Source organism: Varroa jacobsoni, unplaced genomic scaffold (genome assembly GCF_002532875.2).
Source record: "Varroa jacobsoni isolate VJ856 unplaced genomic scaffold, vjacob_1.0 scaffold_487, whole genome shotgun sequence".
Classification (NCBI taxonomy): Eukaryota; Metazoa; Arthropoda; class Arachnida; order Mesostigmata; family Varroidae; genus Varroa; species Varroa jacobsoni.
In genome coordinates, this window is record NW_019213389.1 from 203207 (window position 1) to 222414 (window position 19208).

Sequence of the window (19208 nt, forward strand, 5' to 3'; positions counted from 1 at the left end):
TTCCCGTATTGTCTCGTTCTCTTGTTTTGGCCAGCCGCTGCTGCCGCTGGCGTTCGGTGTTGCCAAGGGCATTCGTCTAAGAGTGCCGCGACCGTTCGTTTGCTTCCTTCAAAAACCGCCGTCTCCTAGCGATCCTCTCTCCGGCATCGACTGCTGAAGCAGCGACCATCCTTGATTTCCTTGGTAATCCTTCATTTGCGATTTTTTGTCTACACGAAACGATTGATGATAGAGTTCCATGCGCTGTTTTTGTGAACAACAAGATTTCCCGTCTTTCCTGTTTGGTCTATTAACCCTGGCATTGTTTCGTTTATGCGGTACAGCTCGGTTCACTTATTGCTAGGTTGGACAATGGCAATCCACCAGCGGCGGCGGAGATAGTAGCGATCGACTACGACCATCGCCAAAAGGAGACACCGACCGAATTCTAGTGACAAGCGCACTAGCATACTCATCCAACCACCGAAGATAGGAGCGTACCAGCGGCAAAAAAGACGACTGCTGAGTCGCCCGTGAGGAACGATAGGCCCGCAAAGACGCTTTAAATGTAGGCCAGTCAATTGCACAACACTGCATAGCCGATCACGAAGGGCAGCAAAAAAAGCCGAGAAAGATGGAGTGTACAGTCATACCTAGTACAACATCTTAGAATACAAAAGAAACTCACAGGGTAGAGGAAGCAAAAAAGGAAAATTTGAAAGAGGGATTTCCTCGACGGCGGACGTGGGAGGGAAAAGGGTTTTGGGGGCCACAGACAAGTTGGGCTGGGGACCTAAAAAATAAGCCAGATGGCAAATGGAATGCAGGCGGCCATTGCAAACTCAGCATGTTATTTCGGCTGTATGACCGCTCTCTGGTATTGGACCAGCTGAGAGCTGAGAAGCGGGTCCCCTGTTACTACTGTCGGGCCCTCGCAGGAAAGCACGATGCTAGCAAACAGAATGGCGGCCGTTGTTGCCACCACATGAACGAACAACGACGTCAACAACGAAAACGATGACGACATCAGTGGCGGTGTCGGCATCGGCGACACACAGGGAGAGATAGATAGATATATATATATATATATATATATATATATCTAGATATATATAGAGAGAGAGAGGGAGAGAGCGAGAGACTAAGATAAAAGCAAGAGCGATAGAGAAAATAGGCAAGGAGAAGCAAAACCGAGTGAGAGTGAAATGGGCTACCATTAAAGGACGTGTTATGGATAGGGGAGGGGTATAGAACAGAAGGGAGTTGGTGTGGAGAAAGAGCGCCACAGGTAGGAGGTAAGGACAGCATAGAGTATGAAGGGCACATGACCCTACACAAAGGACAACAGGCATCGACAGTATTAGCAGTTGCCGGCTTTGCGCGCCATCACACCACGGTCGGCTGAGTGTTCCAGCGTGCGACGTATAAAAATGTGCGTGCGCACATACGGTTCATGCCGATATATATCAGCCGGCTTCGGATTGCACTGTGTATGTGTATTAGTCCTTAGTAGTTACGCATTTAATTGTGACTTAAATAGCAAGGGGAACTCCTTCGCAGATACGATATTGGATAACAGTGTTCTTCTGTTCGTCCGTTCGAGTGAGGCCTCGAATAGTATCAAACCTTGCAGATGACAGTGATATTCCCGACCGCGTCCCGTGCGAGAGTGCCAAAGTCCGGCTTTTGTTAGCTTGTAGTTGTTTTTTCTAATAGCTTTGATATCCCTAACAATTTGACGAAATATTACAGGAAAATTTCTCTAAAGCATTACCCTACAGCATTACCTACAGTACTCTAAAGTCAGTGAAAAAGAAGGCTAACTTATGCAAACATAGGACTTATCTCACAGACATCATTAGACCAATATTTTCAATTTCTAGGCAAATAGATTATCCGAATCCACTTAACGCTTTCGGCAATCTGGCCATATATATTTAAAAATTCGCAATTTAACCACCCTAATGTCAACTTAAAAAGACAGCAAACGTGGGACAAATCTAGGACTTTTTTTTTGTGGAAACGGGACTAGATCCATTATAAGGAATTTTGCTTTATCGAGAATTAGGAATATGATAATTACCGAAGTTAGGCTAAAGTGTGATTGCAGTTCACTACTAAACCTCTAAAGGAGTCTAGTATTTGTTTGTCATATAAAAAGGCCGATTTTTTTGTGTTTGACCAGCGTGAACTTAGGCCTATTCGCAGAAAATCTCTTCATATAGAAGACCGGCAACTCCAAAAATGACACATTTATTGACAATGACTTTGTCCGTTGGAAGTGGCCATGCTACCTATCGTAAACCGATTTCATAACAGGTGCGCATTGAGGGCATCTGTTTCCGTCTGTCTATGTACGAATGTGAGGACTGTTTCACAGCTCAAGCGTTGCATAAAGAACGATTCCCTTGTTCAGTACCGCGTCTCCTTTATTAAAGCCACGTTCTCGACTTTCGCCTATCATTTCATCTATTTCGGTGATGCTGAAAGACCCACGAGAGAGGATTCCCTTCAGTCAAACGCGCCGCGACAACGGCCACAATTTTCAGTTGTTTACCAAGAGTGTCGGGAGCGTCAGTGCCAGTGTATTGTGTGAATTGCTATTATATGAGGAAACGACTATAGAACACGCGGCATGGAATTATACGAGATACAGAACCCATGGGCGTCAATGCGTAGGTACCAAACACTTATTTTCGTTTAGAACTGATTTGTCTATAATTAAACAGTTTATTAGATAAATAATAGCACATAGATAAAGAAAGACCACAGCACATTTGGGGCATATGTGGTAGCAGGTGGAATAACATCTATGCTTGTTAACGGCATTACCACACGGATGCTGTACCATGTGATATCACTGTCCTGTTGGCTATTATTAAATTGGCATTATAAAATCACTATTGTGCCGTCATAGCCTGTAGGAAAACAGGACCGGTTTGTCGCTGCGAAAGGGCGCTAGAAACGTACTCCAACGGCCATCTGGAAATATGTGTAGCTGTGACAATCCCTAGTGTCGATTATCGGAACCGTGGCAAGTCCTCTGATAATAACCTACACATAATGATTACTGTAAGACCAGAAAGGGGTTAAGTACGTTGGTCGTCTTAGCGCCCTTTGCGTTTCTATGTCCGTGCTAACATCATCCCAGTGGCGTTAAGTTTCTATGCTGATAACGACAATGTCGGTTATCGCTGGTTACAGCAAATCTGTTCATTAGCAGCCATCTAGCCACCTATTTATTCCGGCAGGTGTTTTCAAGGTCTCCAAGGAAGTTGAGCTTATCGTCCAGGCTTGCGGCGTTATCCTGATATTTCCGTTTTTTTTTTTGGTTTTTTTTTTTGTTGATAAGAAAATTTACGCATCGAACGACGTTTAGGAATGCTGACAACACTGTTCAAGGCAAAACCTTCCTAATGAGAATTTGAGCTTGCCACGAACTATGCCAATGCACTTATCGGCTGCCTGGTCAATTTGTAGCGAGTAAGATTCAGTGGGGAAGAATCAATGGTTACGAAGAAGCACTATCGACTGTATTTGTCGCGACGATAGTCATAGTCCGTCTGTTTTTCTAGTAGTTCCTAGATAATATGTTTTTTTTTCAAACAAAGGTCATCAGTTAAATGCAGTGCGCAGTACAGTGTTATACACGGTGAGAAGCGTCTGCCGACCTGTGTTGAGCAGGATTTGGAGGCGGTTAGAGGCTGAACGGGCATCACCCTGTTTTTTTCATGTCTACTTAGATTAAGTGTCCTGAACTAATCGTCTCCACGATGCAAGCTCACAGCTTGCGTTATCTGCTAATTACGATGGCATCACCAAGGTAATTTTGCGCGTCTTCTGATAGATCCCATTAGTTAGTATGGTGTAGAATTCACTTAGCCGGAATAATGGAGCTGCACTCAGATTCAATCAGTTATAAGAACGATTTTTCGGTCATTACCTTATCGACTTACATGCCTGTTGAATGTGTTATTCGTTCATTATCGTTAAACTTAAACTTTAAAATGCGAAAGTCTTTGCCGGCCAAGCGAGTTGTTAGGCAACAGACAACGAGGCGTCTCAAAAATAAACAATAGTTATCTCCTTTTGTTCACACGTTCGTAGGAGTGGCAGATTCATAATGCCAGGTCTACGGGACACTACACTCGTCCTTACGTACTTCTGTGTCCAGCTGTTCTCTTTCTAACCCTTCGAGCGACCTTCATGGCGTCGACCTTCACTTCCAACGAGGTGTACTGCCGAGAAATACCAAGATGTGTCTGTATGTACTCAGATCCGCAGGGGCGTTAAGGCTATTTGGAACGTGCGCAGCCTTCTTATTAGCTGCTCTTAGCACTAAGAATGACGACAGGGGTAAACTACATCGTCTGCGATATCTGACCAATCCTGAGGACTGCCGATTCAAGCAAACGAACGACTGCGATGTTTTTTGGTCAGCAGCGTTCAGTGAGGAGCTAAACTAGTAGAAGCTGACTGAAAATCAGTTTCAGCAGCAACTGGGATGGGTAGAAAATAGCGGAAGTGCTGTTAGGGTCCAGTCAATACTTCGAGGTCTTTCGGTAGGGCTGTTTCGTTTGTAGTGCTAGCGATATTTTACCTTACTCTTAAGAAAGGGAGTAGGTAAGGTCATCTTGCTAATAACCAGCTACGTAAAGCAAGCAAACGAGACCAGATCATGATAGTACGTTTTTATTATGTGAAGTTGATCCTGTGGACCAGTAAGGACAGCAACGATTCTCCAACAGCGATCCGTTGACATATCCACATAACAGGTCTCTAGCGAGGTAATTTTAGTAAGTGGTTACCTATCGCTAAGTTACGAATCGTGTCCATGACAATAGTAGCGCAATTTTATCATTCAGAATAAGGTGGAAGCTAATATTTTTTTTGTTCCAGTTATTTGTGGTAGCCAAGTCGAGTTACCAAAACACTGGTCGAGCTGAGGATGAATAAAAGGCTGCAGTCTGTGGTGGAGCGCCTGGCAAGCAGTGCGAAGGGAGTCACATAGTTGCCGGGTCTGCCACTTTTTCACTATTCGAGGCCTGAGCAATGAGTAGAATTTCTAGACAGCAACTGATGTCTACGGATGGTGGCATCAGCGTATGTTCGGGACTGCTTATAAACCTTTGCCAAACCCAGGAAGGGCCGGATGCGATACATTCAGTGTTAATGGTTCGAGTTCGCCATGGGTAGCCATGCGACGTATGATGAACTTAAGGCTCGTCTATTCGAGCGGTTTCCAGGGAAAGTAGCACCTCAGGCAAAGGAATATCATGCGCGTGTCCGAGAAAATGATGAAAATCCATATGCTTTCACCGCGGAGAAACAGTTTCTGAAGCCAGGAGTATCTTCAATTACAAAGATTTGCAAAGGTTGATGAGAACACCTAGATGCGCATACTTTAACATCAACAGATCAGCAGCCGAAAAGAAAAAATTCGGTTTATGTGCACGGAGTGATCTTTCAAGGAGAAACTAGCCCAGACCGCAAATGGTCTTAAACCGTTTAAATACATTTAAAAGCAGAATAGCGGAGTGGTATATATATATATATATATGATAAATTATTTTGTCACTACTCCTATATAGAGTTGGGATGTAAGGCAGGTAAGTCGAACTTACTCTAGCTAGAACAGCAGTTTCTTGCTATTATTGCTCAGCTCATCGTATGAATCCCCCAGGCATACTTTGATTCTATCAAACACTAGTCTAAACACTGCCTTTATCCATTTATGTAATGTGTGTGTGTGTATATTGAAAACGACAAGAAGAAAGATGCAACAAGCGCTGAGCCACAGTAAATGACGCGTACGTGCACACATAACGTTGACACAGGGGGGTAACACGTTCTGACGTCTTTGTCAGGCGAGTTGCTTACGATGCCTTGCCTATGGATTGCCTGAGCGTTGGAACGGAAGTATAAAATGATATCGGTAACGAAAATGACAGTCTCAAGCATTTACTACCTGGCCACACAATGAGTACTGTGATGCTATCATTAACAAATAGCAGCCATGTTCATGCAAAATAATAGTAACGGGTTGTAATTTTCCTTCTTCTCACGTGTAAGCATATTTTTTTTCTGTTCCCCCTTTTCGCATAACACCCAACCAGTATTTATCTCCATTATGCTTTGTATGATCTATGTAATAGTTCCATATAACGTGTGGCATATATTGCACGTTTCGACGCGCGATGTCTGCTAGCATGTATAAAAACAGAAATAGTTGACCGAACACTTGGTAACGCTTATTCCACACTTAGTGGCAATAGTTACGTATATCTACTCGCGCAGAGGCAGGCTGACTCTGCGGTCGGTCGGCCGGCTTAGCTTGACATAAAGCTTTGCCAACAACTGCCAACGCATCGTACATAAACGATAGATGTATCTCAAAGATTAGCCGGGATAGCGTCGGGAGCGATTTTTCAAATGAAATGTTGTTTTGGTCTATCTCCTGACAAGTGGCTAATCAACAACGAAAAAGAAAGAGACGCATTTATAAAAAAGGTGTTCCGCATGAAACAGAATACGCAGAAGGTTGTAGATGGCGTCCTTTTAGTGTTAGCAAGGCCGCCGGATCTTAGGAAAAGCATTCTGTTATAGGAGCCCGGGACAAAATCGATTGTTGCAATTTAAATCCTCCGCTTCAACTACCATACTTTATCGTGCCTATCGGCAGCTATATCGCACTTTCATGCGATTGCGCTGCTATGCTAGATCAGCCCATTAAACTATATAATATGTATGTATATCTGGCACCTTGTCTCGATGGCTGTTGTAGAACAGCGACAGGATCTCGTTGTCACGTACGTATACGTACACGTATAGAGCACTGATATATTTAATGGTTGAGCAATTATGTACCTCGTAACAAATAAAAGGGTACTTTCAGATAAAGCAAATCACCGCACCGATATCTTTGCGCCATCGATTCATTTGGCGATCCAGTGATTGTTCTACGCTATGGCTTCAGTATACCTACTGCACAAGCTATGCGGAGAAAGTTAGTGAAATAACATAAAAATAGAGAAAAAAGGTCGTAATCCATTGCAGTATGAACCTAGATGTCAACTGGCTTTCACTAGTTGCGACGTTTAGTTTTTTAGCGGTGGTACGTTTCGTAGTGCGACTCTCGTCAGCGTAAAAAGTGGGAAACGAACCAGGAACCATCTACAGTGTTCGCCGTTCTTCGATGGCGAGTAATTCTACAGGTGTAGGCCAGTATCAGCGACGGCAGCAGCAGTAGCAGAATCAGCCAAAGAGCGAAATAACGGTAACAATAATTGTTTTTACTGCTCCTTTCTTGTGATGGACACGCAGCCTGCAATATGCTTTGGGAACTACAGGTCATCGGCAACAGCCATTGACGGCTTTTGTAGTTGCCGCTGTTACTGGAATCACTAAATGTTCATGGCCTTCCGGGCAGCCTCGTAACGCTGAGCGGGGCAACAACGGAGGGGCCACTGCCTTGGACATTGCAGCTTGTTCGCCTTCTAGCGATCACTACAGGTAGTTGTGGCGCTGCTATCGCCGCCGGCGGCACCAAAGCCGATACAAAAATCAGTGCTAGAAAAGCTCGTAGCAATAGCGAACCAATAAGAAAAAAAGTCTACTGCTATAAAGGAGTCGTATGTATATTATTTATTCTATAATATGTAATGGAATATGGTCCGTTGCCCGCGTAGCTAGGCTCACTGCTGCTAACTAAACGGCTTTTTGCTGTTAACATGGCCGCCCTTGACGTTACTCGTACTGTTAGGGACGCTGTCTAGCTCGACGCAGCTGCCGTACTCAGTCATAAGTATTCAACTGATAGCTGATGTCTTCATTGTAACTGGTTAAGCGGATATTGACTGTATATAACATTAATAAAAATCATACAGACCGTGCAAACATTGAAATGAAACGGAACTAACGAACGCCGTAAACAACTGTGACATGAATTTTCAATATAGAGTGAAGCCAACATGGGATCGTGTGGTTTTGCTTCCACAGAAGGACAATGTCACCAAGTCCGCCATTCTAAGGGGTTTATATATACTGTTATACATATGTACACAAACGCATATATATATATATATATTAGGTTAATAAGAAACGGCTAAGGGAGATGTTTCAGTTTTTTCTGTTTGAAAGAATATGGCTTTTTTGATCTTCTCTTCATCAGATGTGTTCATCACCCAAATACATTCATATTTGATGCGGCGGGAACGTACGATAGTTCATTGCGGTGCGTTGAGCACCTTCACGAACATCAGGACTAATCTGGTAGCGACATATAAGATGGCAGATAAGGGGGAGTTGTCGAACAAAAATGCATGCCCAGATAGTTGAATTGAAAATTAGATCTCATTTGTTGTAGTGGGTTGTAACAAAGTGTGCTTTAAGATGAAGGCTTCTGCTCGATGCTTTTCGTCGAAAAGCGATATATAGTAACGTCGCAAAAAGACAGATAGTGATTAGAAATCAGCTAGGCTTGCTGGAACGCTAAAAAACAGACGCGTACACAAATCGATATCAAAAACACGGCGTGTCGAAAGTGTGTAAACGAACGAACGAGCTATTACCTAATAACACTTCGAACCATTCCTGGCTGAGGAGCGGACCCGGGGTGCGCAGTGCAGTTACTGTGAATATACCAGCCCATACGTATACCGAATGTAGATCGTGAATGATGCAAAATTTTAAACGCATAATACGTACTGGACAGAAACATGCTGTATTCTGTTATGTAAAAACAACAATGCCTGTCTATGTCTACGTTCGTGCACAGTGAGAGCTTGACTGAAGGGGTTCGACTGAAAAACGACAAGTTTTCTATTGATTTTAAACAGTGAGTACTGTTTATATACAACGAGCCTGTAGTTAATTATTCTTTTTTCTTTCGTTTTATTCATAGAGGCTATTTAACGTTCGCTTTATATATGACTTTATTGCATAAAGCATCAAACTCTTTGACTTTTATTTCTGCCATTGATATTGACCTTATGTTTGTCAGCTACGCTGCCTATAAGCAGCCTAGGAGCAGTGATTCTGTAGTATAGATTGATTGGTATTGCATTTTAACAATGGGAACTTTAACGGCGACGATGGATGGTAGTGTCGATCCATCACTTTATACTGCTAAATGCACCCGACGATTATTCGAGGACGGATATTGTCAAAGGAAAACGACGATAATAGACGAACGATTGTAGAGAATTAAAGCTAAATAGAATCGACTATTATACGCTATGATATGGAGTATGTTTTTGATCTTTTTTACGCTTTATCTTCTGTGAAATTTTCCGGTCTACCTTTCCGGTCGACAAATGCGTGTACAACCTATAGCTAATATGCTCTGTTAATTCACAGCTGGCATATGCGCCTTGTGGCCTATTGTCTACGCGTCAAAAGAAAGCTGTACAAAAGGTGCGCGCCTCTTGACGCTAGTCCTTACAAACCTTTGCGAGCCATTATCAGGTATAGCATATGTGTGTCAGTGAGCGTCCTTTTAGGATCGAACTTGTTTTTTTAATAGATCAGCAACAGACCTTAGAAATGGTACACTAGGTTTAAAACACGACTTTTTGACCCTAACTCAAGCACAATAGCTGATACGTAACTGACTGTTGAATCTCTGAATTTTTCTAGATGTCCGCAAAGGTTATTCTGTTGGCATGCTTATTCCTATTTACTTTCTTTCCTAACCATCCGGAAGCTTAGAAATGTCAAATGCAAAAGGGTCTGCCTCTACGCAGTTTTCTGTAACCTACGAGGAGCTAGGCACAACAACACCGACAACTAAAAGGGTTCTTTCTAAAGTGCTACCGTTGGAATCGATTCCGAACAAGTAACATACCACAAAGACAATTACTACAAAGCCATTGTTGATTCGAAATTCGCCCGAAAATACGATAATGGGGACACTTGTTACAAGTGGGGGGCAAAAAGTGCTACGTCAAAGGGCGACTCATTTATTCTATGAAGTTTTTTTTTTTTTTCACTTCAGACGCGATTCGTAAGATTATATGTCAACCTGTGAATGATATGAAACAAAATTTCTAGCGTCGAATGCGACAGTGCGAATCATCACTTGCAGACATAAGTTCTGCGTTAATATTTGCAGAGAAAAATGATAATCATTCATAGCACATAAATAAATAAATATATATTTGTTTTCACTTATCAATCATCTGTCCATTGATCACAAAACGTTCGTTTCGGATGAACGGAGCTTTGCCGCCGCTGCAGTTACCGTTTTACTCAAAATAGGGAAATTTGCAGTCTGTTTCTGTAGCCTGCTCGATAAACGCGCTAGAACCCGTTACGCGCGACGACACACGGTTATAACTGGAGCTAGGGCCTATAAAGGGCAAACAATTTCAACGCTGGCTCGAAAAAGGGAAGCCAAGCTATATAGGACGACCAAGAAAGAATACGTTTCCGCAGCCATCCAGGGCCCCCCACGAGGAGCTGGCCGCTTCTACGAGACAAGGATCCGTAATGGCATTGGGAATGGTTAGGACACTGGGACGCTTATACAGAACGGGAAAGAATTTGAACATGCACATAGGGTAGCAGGTCGGCAAAGTCGAATGAGAGAATCGTTTTAGTAACGGTGACGGTGCTGAGGAAATATTGTTGAGAGGGAGATTTTGAGCCTGGTAGTTGTCCTAGCTCATCGAGCGTATACAAGGTGCAAGACTTGGGGGTAGTTTCCAAGGGGCACAGGTCAGTGCCACCGAACGTAAAATCCGCAGACCGGCGTAGCATTACGAACTTACCGAAAAATACCCGTCTGGTGGCGCGCAACATAGCCTGTTTGTATACTTCGCTTTGCCCGCCACAGCAGTGACAGTAGCGGCTTTATCGGTACCTGGTTTTGGTGGTGAACCATTTCGCTATTGCGGAAAAAGAGTAAGATCGCTTTCGACGGTTGGCAACAGCCGTCACTGTTCACTTCGGTAGGATAAGGGAGCACAACCTCGACGGAACTGTTTTCCAAAGAAAGAGGTTTTTCTGTAGAAAGCAAAACAACGGCGCGCATAAGCGACCTAGTAGATCGCTTAGCTTCACCCAGAAGCCTCTCTTTGACTGTCGCCCGTTTGGGCAGGGCAAACTACGATGACGCTCTTTCGTCCACACGAGCCTCTATTAAGATCTTTTCGTTGCTCTCTTCTCTACCCCCTCACTAAGTACACTCCAGGGTACTAAAAACGCCCGAAAGCAGCAAAATGTTTTCTGCAACAAAGAGTAAAAGCAGTACTGTTGCCGCTTTAAAGATATAAATAACCGACAGCATCGAGGCAATCGCCGAGCACATGATCGGCATAGCGCAGGGCAAAACGAAGCCAAAGGCCAATGACCTACGTTGTCCTTGTCGCTGCTGTTGCTGGCGATGTTGTGGAATACGTAGCCTAACTGGTGCAGCTGCAGCCTGATGCAATGCTAACAGATCGTGCAGTGTAGATGAAGTTAAAGTAACTTCCGCTAGACTAGGTTAAATTAGTCCTTAACTCTTTGGCAAGCATAACTATTAGGTGTGGTAAAGGCAACATTGTCACGTTGGTATAAATAGTAGACAATTAGTAAAAAAACACGAACAGAAATATAACTGAAGACCAGAGGCAGACTAATAATTAGCTTAAGATAAACCTATGATATATGCGTATTTGAGCACATACTTTCCGCTTTAGCCTATAGCCACTTTGCATATAGCTGGACATCTGTTTATCAGATGGCCAACTGGCTAGCGATCCGCGATCCTGACGTTTACGTCAAACATCCTTCCGTTGCTCCGTCAGCTGTTTCCCTACGACCGTAATACGAAATTTAGGATTAAATAGCGGGTTTATTTTATCAGTTCCCTATATCTCAGGATGTTCCCACCAGGTGACGCCTAGGTTAAGAATCCTGGGTCAATTCACTTCGAAGGAAATGGAAGTTATATAAAATAGCATTTCGCACGCCGTTGTATTAGCGATCGCCGCTATAGCGATACAAAATTGAGAACATAACGTGTGAGAGCAAAAGAGGTAATGGCGTCAGAAAGGGCAGACAGTCGCTGCCCTGAGTCATGTGCTCCTCTTTTATTGCGGCCGCAGAGCTACAAACTTGTGTGGTGAACTTGGACGGAAGTAACATCACAATGATAGCCCGCTCGCGGCCTCGAATTGGTCCTGATAAACAATTATTTCAAAACAGATGGCAGATAACCAACAAACTGACCCGTACCACTTCCTAGCTGATAGCAGCAGTATCATCAGACCTTCCATTAAATAGATAGTTCAAAATTGGTACCGAAGGCATTAGAAGTGCTTCGCTAAAACCGTGGACAATCGGTGTATGTTAACAGAGTAATATACGTAACAATAACGGTGAAAACGTCAGAATTACTTTAATAATTCTGCTCATCGCTGTACATTCAGGCATTTACGGAAAAAACAGAAAACTTACGGGTGAGTATGTAGGTGCACGGAACGGCTACTACAGAGTGTCATACTTTCTTTTATGTATATATTTTACCTTTATCTATGACAGGGATTTCTGCCCAACTAAAAAGCAAGATGCCAAATAGTAAGAGTTGTCTGTCAGAGTTGTCTAAGCCGTTAAGGCTGGCCGTGACCATGTATTTCATGATACTTGCGCACAGATACGTGATACGTTTCACATTGATTTCAACACATCGCTGTGTTTATGTTATTCATCCCTATAAGGTATGTCACAATCGGATGGTCGAAAAAAAAGGGGAAATCCCAATCAAATAATAAGTGTTGAGTGAAACACAATGTTTTAGTTAGCTAAACCGTAGTTACCGCTTTAATAGAAATTTGAACAAAACCGTAGTTACCGCTTTAATAGAAATTTGAACATATCTCTATTGGCTCTTGAATACTGTTCCGACTCGTGATTTTAGTCATATAAATAAATAAGATAAAAAAAATTATAGTCTTCAACGTTTCACCGATTTTACGTCTTCAACGATTACAACTCTATATATATGTGCCTAATGATGACCGTAACCATTTGATACATCCTAAGACTATATAGTAGTGCTTCCGATACCTACGGTATACGAGCTTTAGAAGAACTTGATAGGATTTACATATAGCATCGTTTGTGCTCTGTTCAGGTGTCAATACTCGCAATAACAGACCTACTAGACAACCTGAGCCTACTAGACGAAAGCTTTACTAGTGCTAATGAAGACTAGTTAGTGTGATGAGAGCTTGTGTGTTTCATAGAATAGTTTCGCATTTTTTTTTCCTCTACATTCGTGTGAGTATGATTTATGTGTCGACCGCATGAGTCAAAAACGTGTTCAAGCTTCTTCGGGCTAGAATACGAGTATTCAATTATTTGCCTTTAAGTCACCATGGCTTAAGCTGTCAGCCTGATTCTGTCTCGAATTGTCAGACTATTGCATAATTTGGTTACGTTAATTATATGTTGGATGAAGAAGGAAGCATAAATCACCTGTCCATGTTAGCGGATAAGTCGTTGGTTACATTAGCTGTTATTCTATTTAGTTCGTGTTTGTACAAGAGAAATGGGCAGCTGATGCGAAAACAACGATCGGATGGCTCTGTGCGACAGTGGCGCCAATTTTCGAAATCGAAGGCAAAACAGGAGTTGAAAATATAGGTTGTGAGGAAGATAATTTCGAATTCGTCGTTTTGTTCAAAAATACTTTCGATAAAAATCGTTAGTCATTGTTTTTATCTCATTATCATATTAGTTGAAGCGTAATAATTTAATAAGACTAGAGAAGCCATTCAACAACACTATCAGAATAAGTTCTGTTAGATTGGCAGACATTTTAGCCAATATGCGCCAAAAGATTAATCTTAATGTTTCTGTTTGTCTCGATATCTTTAATCTAGTTTGCCTGTCCACCGGCCGACGAGTCCTTGTTCTGTTTTTATGACCACAATAGTTTTTCATATTTTTATTTTTAAACGCCTACGAGAAGGACGCGTAGTAAACACATTGCTAGCAATCATTGGTCAAGAAGCCAATCTCTCGATATTTGAGCGAGTGTACGGAACAATTCATAATCACCCCAAATGCCATATCCCAACGTCATATCGGTTATATAAGAGTGGTCTCAAAGGCTTCCATTGAAGAGATGACGAAGTCTTCAAACAACAGCTACCAGTCAACAAGGAGAAACGCTATTTGTCTATTATTTTCACGAAAGAGCTTTTAGCGAGATTGAATTGTTCGAGGTTCTCGATTGTGAGACCAGTCAGCACTCCACAAGACCTTTCTGCCCAATAGTCAAATAAGCAACACTATCCGGTTACGTGCGCAATAGAAATCCTACTGTTCGCAAGGAAAAGCGACCGGTTAACACAGATAAGAGGTAACCTGTACGTATCGAGTGTTATGTCCGGTACCACCTTTAGGCATCCCATTAGACGGTTAGCTACCGACATAGAACAACGTGCCTCCATGGCCGCGTTCGAACCCAGTCCATAACGTGTCCCTGAAATTAGCAGCCAAACACGCAGTCCAACTAAACTTTCACGGGTACGCGAAATCGACAAGCTGGCGAGTTACAATGTGTCGCTGGCCATTGTCCTGCCTTCCCTTCTAAAGTTCATTGTTTTCGTCTTAGTCTTGACTTCCTTGGCGGTCTTATTTGAGGCCCTTCAGCGAAATGGAAATTGGGAATGGGCTTAGATTGTCCTCCTGAACTAGGGCAGTTGTCTATGTAGAAGGCGGAACTTTGGCCTTTTTGTCATCATGGCTCTTCTGTTCTGCTGTACAAGCGCAGTGAAAAGGTTGAGCATATTTTTAGGGACACTCACTTCTGCCAGGTGCTAGCATGGCGGCACATTTAAGATGCTCGATGCGAATTATTATAATTATTATTAATAATGGTATACTTCTAAAAACGTTATATATACAAGTAACTATATACTAGCTTTTAAACGTTCTATTTGATATTCTTAAAATAAAATAATAAATATTATAGAAATTAATAGTCATTTCGAATAAAGTAAGATTATATTAGAAAAGTGAGAATCATAAAATAAGAATAATGAGTATATCGATAAAACTAAAATGAAGAAGTTTATTATATTTCATCGCTTTATTTGGACCAACGGCGTTCTTGTTATGTAGGCTTCCAAGGTCTTGGATAAGCATTGTAAAATCCTGGATATCGTTTTATATTGCAATCCTTCATTTTCGCGCTGCAGGGACAGAAGCACCTCGCGTGGTATCGTACCTCTTGACGCAAAAATCTTTGAGAAGTGACTTATTAGAACTGAGGGGCTAATCGGACAGATGGCCGTGGTCTATTAGCAACTTGTATGGCTGTTGTTCTGCATCTGCAATGAAACGAATTTCCACCCGTTCAAGCTATAGTTGCTTTTAGGGCGCATACGTTTTCGACAAATCATCTTAAAAATAGAGCCTAAACAAAACAACTCGGGCCTCGGCCATAATTCTGAAGACCATTTGAACCCTCCAAACAAGGCTGCAACTTTGGTGAGTGACAGTTCGTGCTTCCGGGAAAAACAGAAAGACTAGAAAATTTACATTTTAACATTTACAACCTCAGATATAGTGGGAGCCTCATGCGTGCGTTCCAGGGGCTTGTCTAAATTTAAGCGTCGCGATAGAACTTGGCATTTGACAGTCCGCGCAGATGTAACTTATCTATGGTCTATCATTATCGGTATATATGCGCTCTATGGCAGTTAATGATCCTTATTCCCTATCTCTGGTTGCGTTCGCAGCAAATGTATCGATTAACGAACTTCGATAACGAAAAGTCGGTGTCGAGGTCGAGTCGACTATTTAGGAGCCATAGTTCATGAGGGTGTCTTAAAGGGTGTTGAAGTTGCCGGCAGTGACCAGGCAAGCAACAGAATGAGAGGACAGCTCTTCCAGTGCACTGACAAGCTCCTCTACCATACGTATACGGTTGATTCTGAATCAGCCGGGCGAACATAGGATACTACAAGGCCTTGTATTTGGCCACGCGAAGCGATGACGTTATTTCTCACCATACATGGCTTGAAGTCACCTATCTTATGATCGTAGAGAACAGATGTGTTACCAGGACGGCCTGGCCTGACCTATTGCTCTTTAATGCAGGGCAGTACATAAAATAGAAACGCGGTAAGGTAGAAAAGCTAGTTACTCAAGTTTTTATGAGCACAAAAATGATGTACTCTCTAGGATCTCTCAAGAGGGCATCAACAGGGTTTTAAAACCCTCATAGTTTTACTACGTAATTCTTAGCTTCTCCTTAAGGTCCGACTTTACTGCGAGCACCGTAATCGTCCATACAAGCGGACGCAATGATTCAAAGTGTCACGTACTGAAACGGGTTCTGGCGGAATTGACGACTGCAGTTTAGTCGTTGAGGCCGGTGAGTATTAATAACATTTCCTGTTAGAACAATGATTACGTTGCTATCATATTGCCTATACCATTGAGATATTCCAACGCCTCCGATTCTGCGGCTAAAAGGTTCTTAGAAATAATTGATTTAAAAGTGCTCATTTGCTAGCCAGATGTGTTCCTAAGTATTAAACCAGATGTAAACATTAAACAAAAACGTGAATGAAATTAGCAAACGAACTTGACGTGAGAAGTTTCTCGGATGTTTTGTCTCCTAGTTGGCCTAAGCGATTCAGGCATCGATGGTTAACCTAGACAAACATCATTAGCTACGATAACGGCATAAGCCTATATTGTTGTAGCGAGATAGTCTCTATGATGCGTGATGTGAGACTGTGATTTTGGCTTTTGCGGACGAGTCGATTTTTTCGTATCACTGAAGCAGACGTCTGCCCAGATTTGATCTATCTCTAATTCTTTCCCTAGTTATGCGATCTGAGGAGCGACTTAGACATGCTCTCGATGAAGACCACGTTTAATAGTATTTTACTGGAGCGCAAAACCTAACAAGAGCGGACTCTTACCTGAAAGAATTACGTGCGGCTGGTGTGCGCCTAATCTGAGGTACAGTGTTTCGCAATCTCAATATTTCGCTTCATTTTTAGAGTAGGCACGAACGGTTCAATATTTTCAATCTTTTACAAGAAGGTCGTTAACTTACTAAATAGTATGTTTTTCAACGGTACCTATAGATTAATCCTTGCTTTCCGGTAGACTTAAGCAGGTGATGCCAGAAATAGGAAAGTCCAGAGAACAAATGTTATGGGATTAACGATAATTTGAGAGATAAATATTGGGTTCATATATATGTAGATATATACAATATGGGTCAAAGGTCATTTGTGTTCCAAGATAATGTCAATGATTAAGTTTACATATAATTATTATTTAAATGTTCACTTTTTCCTTCCATCGCAGATGTCCAAATTTCTACCGTTCTGGTTAATACGTTATTACTAATGATAACAAGCTTTTTGGTTCACAAATTCAGCTTCCATGGCGTGCTAAAAGAAAAAAGTACATTTAAGCGATTGGCATTAATGATTGTAGTGTCCGAAAGGCACGGTCTAATCAAATCATAGTGCGCACATTTTTGAAACACCTTGTGTATGTATATATGCATTCTGGACGAGAGAGGGAGATAAGTGTACGGGCAATCTGTAAGCTTCGACATTTAGAAAGCTGTTTAACGCGAAGCACTAAATTGGTCCAGCATTTTGGGGGAAGACTCAGCATAGTTCGAATTCAAACCGTAAAAGGCTGGAAATTATCATGGAGCATTATCGATTACTTTATAATTAATTACCAAGACAATTTTTGCCTTGTAGTTTTATATGAACGGGAAAGAAACAGGCTGTATTCAGGCAACAAGTCTGTCGTTTCTTTTGCTTTTCGACATCAGGGCATGCTTCGAAATATAGCTATTCCAGGTAGCTGAAAACATCGTTTCAACGTTTATTCTACAATGCATTGCACCGGCTCAATATGCGATTTCAACAGATCGAAGCAGTTGTGAGGCGGTCGATAAGAGCATGACTCCGGAGTGGATAGAAGCAGAGAACGCGAGTAGTTTGTGAAATTGCTTGTTTGAGGTTTATATCGGCCAACCTCGACAAGAATCGTTTTCAGATACTTTCAGAGATGCGGTCGCTAATCAGATCGATAGTTAGTCATAAAAATGAATTGTAACTGCCGTACGTTTTTTTTTTTATTTAATGGGGTTTACTCGAAAAGTCGATATTTAGGTGATAAGGTGATAAGATAATAAGGTGAACAAGCCGTATCGGCTTGCTATTCCCGCTCCCTAGCTCGTCTAGCACCACGTAATTTCCACAACGGCAGAGACGTGCACACAAGTACCACAGGAAACTAAAAGTGGTGCCCCTATGTTAGCATAAAAAAGGCGTAAATATTTCAGCGATTACAACTGGACCTAGGTTCAATTAAAACCGCAGGATGTCTAATGGTATTGTTGAGGTCTAACACATTGTTTGAAAAAGGTCAGATGATTAATCTGCATTTCGACATAGCCCAAAATAAGGCTAACTGATACAAAGACATCGGACCGGACAAGATCTAATCACCATGCTTCGCGACAACTGCAGCCCCCCACTGCAAAAATCGTAAAGGCCGTCCTGCAAACATTAAGAGGTTCTTCAGCTGCCCGCTAACACAAACTTTAGCACACAAATCACATGTTTTTTTCCTTCCTTATCGATCTAAATTAGCGGCCACATTGCTGCAATTTTGAGACCTGATCAGACCATTCCTTTGAAACCAATTGTCGAAGTTTCGGCGAAACGGGTTCAAACATTTGGGCAGAGTTCGTCAATCACGGAAGGGGCAATATTGTGGACCAATGTAGTATGATTCTTTTCACTTCAAACATTCTATCAAGAACAAGATTAGGCTAGACCGTGAGCTTATTGCCAGTGCTCTGCCCAGCTGTATTATATGTACGCCACACATTTAGCTGTTGATATTTGGAACGGTAAAAAATAAAAAAAAATATAATCTTTTGGAGTGATTCTACATAGGGCTCTATTTAGTGTCGTCCTAGTTAATGGGTCGTTACATGCTAGCGGTTCTGACCCTGCCCAAGTAGTTCGGAGAAAGCGCCCGTAACATAACTTTTCAGTGCAAAATTGTGGTATCGCGTGTTGTATTTAGCCTGAGGGACCAATTTGTAAATACATTGAAATAATAATTGAGAGCGCAAGAATTACGGGCTGCTAGCAAATATAGTTAAATACACCAAGTTGTTTCTTGTTAGCGTATTTGTTCTTACCGTCGAATCGTTGAGTCTACCGTCAGATGGACCTTTG

The 19208-nt window shown here is 42.1% G+C and overlaps 1 protein-coding gene across 4 annotated transcripts in view; it reads left to right on the forward strand.

Annotated features, from left to right (window-relative positions):
- The first annotated feature begins 1279 nt into the window (after window positions 1–1279).
- Window positions 1280–19208, forward strand: part of LOC111260881 (uncharacterized) — a 33948-nt gene continuing 16019 nt past the window's right edge. Inside the window, exons 1-2 of one of the 4 annotated variants that reach the window (XM_022833949.2) lie at window positions 1280–1469; window positions 2165–2658. In XM_022833949.2, coding sequence (XP_022689684.1) covers window positions 2460–2658 — 199 coding nt within the window. In that variant the 5' untranslated portion in view covers window positions 1280–1469; window positions 2165–2459. Of the gene's footprint in view, window positions 1470–2164; window positions 2659–16135; window positions 16352–19208 lie in introns of those variants that run through there. The other 3 variants (XM_022833951.2, XM_022833950.2, XM_022833953.2) reach the window with 3 other exon arrangements.